Below are 2937 nucleotides of genomic sequence, written 5' to 3' on the forward strand. Positions count from 1 at the left end.
TGTGTGTGTGTGTGTGTGTGTGTGTGTGTGTGTGTGTGTGTGTGTGTGTGTGTGTGTGTGTATGTATGTATGTATGTATAGGACTGGGAATACATATTGATTAGAATGTAAGCGAGAGACAGAGTAAGGGGTAGAAAGATGGCAAATGAATTAAGAAGAAAGAAAGAAAATGAGCGGAATCGAATAGAGAAAAGTGAATGAAGGGCGAGGTGCATAATAAATGAATAGAAATAGAGAGAAGGAGAGGAAGTAATGAAAGAGGGATGGAGGAAAGGAAAGGGTGAGATTTCAAGTATAGCAGCTTACCTGATGCCGTAGAACACTTCGAATGGTGCCTTTGAAGAGGAATATAACGAAGTTGTAAAACCAATTATAAGTGTCGAGGTCAAAAGCGATATCACAACTGCAATGTGTTGCTTTCACATCAGGAGCTCCGTGTGGTGTTTTTGCTAAAATAGAGAGAGAGTAAAAGTTATGTTTTATCGAAATTATTGCAATAGAGAGAAAAACAACAGCATTAATACCAGGCGGTGACAGGAGCAAAAAATTAATCATGAAAAGTTGCCGAGTCTGCAGCGCAGTACCACGAGAAGGAATCCATGCTATCCAACAGCATCTTGGGACACTGGACTGACGGACCGATTAAATGACTCGGAGTTTGGTTAGGTCCAGATCCTGGTAGACAAAAGCAGGAAAGAGGTGACAAGCAAGATGATTAGTCTGACCCAGAAATGGACCAAGACCAAACTATCTCTGAAAGGTCGGGTGAGGGTTAATTATGACTATGTCGCATCTTTCATCTACTACCACCGTTTACAAGATCCGCTCTTCTGCTGCTATCTTTTTGATTGAGCTGCAGTCTTGGTTCAAGCCTAAACCGAGGCAGGGCGCCTGACACCTAGAATGCCTTCAGGCGCTCACAGACCTCAACCATTCTGTCAGAGTGGTCTGTGGCTGTTTCACCATGAGGGTCTACAGACGATTAGTGGGTTTTAAGAGCTACTAATTATCAGGGGAAACTGAGCATCGATGAAAATCAAATAACCGGTCCGTTCTGGAGGACTTTGCACCAAGCCTCATGAACAATTTCCAGAAATTCTCTGACTAGGCAATGCTACCGGAGAAGTGGGAATAGCATTTCGGGTTCGGAGTAAACTTTACAAGCGTTATAGTGCCTGTCCAAGATGCGCACAGAGTGACGAAACCGTCTTGCACGCGCTCGTACAGGGTCCGTGTGTTGCTGACTTGTGGAGATATGTTGAACTGCTGCTATCACATGTAGGAAAGATCTGGCTATCGGCTGACATCGCTGTACAGATCGCCCCGTCACCTTCCTTTGGCCGAGAAGAGCAGGCAGTTTTCTACTGTCAGGTTACTATGGCGAAGTAGGATAGTATGATGTGTGGTGGCCACGACTGAAATGACTGTAGACAGACACTTTCCTTTACGGCCAAGTTCTCATCAACGTGTTCAAGTTTCACTTGGAGAAGAAAGTGAGGTTGGAGAATGGAGGTACTGCCTCCCACCACTGAATTTGTAAAAAGGTTGGGTATTTACCCAACCTTTTTACAAAGAGAGAATGACCCGAGTAAGTGGCCCTGCTCTAATCTTGCACTTGTATGCTGAAAATACAGAGGAGAGAGAAATACTTGTAGTATCATCTCTGGCTAAAAGGGTGACTTGGGACCTAAGGGATTGTCTTTCACCTCTCGGTGGTGTTTCTCACCTTAACGGGGAATGTTGCTGTTATAATTCTTGTGTTAATTGTCCTTTTATTGTTTACGCGTGTTTTAGTAAATCCTCTCTGTCCTTTGTGTTTGTATCGAGCTGAACGTCTTTGCAGTCCTTGAGGCCAACAAAGAAAAGGTCGGTATTTTTTTGTATCTCGTTGTTGTTATCGTCTTTGTTGTTGTTGTTTTTGTTGTTGTTGTTGTCGTCGTTGTTGTTGTCGTCGTTGTTGTTGCGGTTGTGGTTGTTTAGTCCTGGATCAACGTTGAACAGACCAACAGACCAACAGACCAACAGACCTACGCTCAAAGCATTCTAACCATCACCGCCCGCCCCTTTCGGAAAAGGGACGGAGGTTTTCTTTTTCGAAAGGGAAACACAGTGCGATGTGCACTCAGAACCACTTCAATCTTTTTAATAAGACCGTATAGGTTGGAATTTAAGAGACACTAGACTGCTATTTCTAGCAAGTTGAGCGAACACGTACAGTCACTCCACCTGTCCATCATGTCATCATTGGGAGTTTATCTTGTCAAATCTGATGATGACCCCTAACGACTTGTGATTCAGATGACGAATCTAGAATTATCTAAATAAATATTTAACGAAATAGCTAGAAATATAACAAAATAATTGTGAAAATAAAGGATAAAAAATACTGAAGGATAAATTGAAAAAAACTTAAAAAATTTTTTTTTTAATATGAAGATAAAGATAGAAAGAAAAAGAAATTTTGTTAAGCAAACAAAAAGAATATTTCTCAAGGCGACAAGGAAATTCGAAAGAGAGACAGAATTAAGGCTAAATGGATAACATTGTCTATATACATTAAAAAGATTTTTGTTTTTACGTTGTTTGAATATGTAAAGTGATGAATTAATCTATCACTAGTCCGAGTTGATCGCAGATAGCAAAGAGGATGGAACACACACACACACGTAGATACATTCATGGATGTGTATGTGTATGTGTATGTGTGTGTGCGTATGTGTTTGTGATACTTTTACAAGAAGAGTGGTCACCATAAGGAGATAGTATGGAATAATTTTTCAGTTTACAGTTAAACTGCTTTTATTTCAACTCGACATAAAAAACAATGATATATATATATAACAGAGATTTAGTAAGGGATTATCAATCAGGGCAAAATATTTCATAAAGAAAAAATATGTAATGACCATTATTTATGCCATGTCTCATATATATATA

At 40.2% G+C, this 2937-nt stretch overlaps 1 protein-coding gene across 1 annotated transcript in view; it reads right to left on the bottom strand.

The window, feature by feature from the left end:
• Window positions 1–2937, bottom strand: part of LOC106875603 (bactericidal permeability-increasing protein) — a 71718-nt gene that overhangs the window by 40592 nt on the left and 28189 nt on the right. Inside the window, exon 5 of the mRNA XM_014923819.2 lies at window positions 307–449. Coding sequence (XP_014779305.1) covers window positions 307–449 — 143 coding nt within the window. The remainder of the gene's footprint in view (window positions 1–306; window positions 450–2937) is intronic.

The sequence above is a fragment of the Octopus bimaculoides genome, chromosome 5 (genome assembly GCF_001194135.2).
Source record: "Octopus bimaculoides isolate UCB-OBI-ISO-001 chromosome 5, ASM119413v2, whole genome shotgun sequence".
Taxonomy (NCBI): domain Eukaryota; kingdom Metazoa; phylum Mollusca; class Cephalopoda; order Octopoda; family Octopodidae; genus Octopus; species Octopus bimaculoides.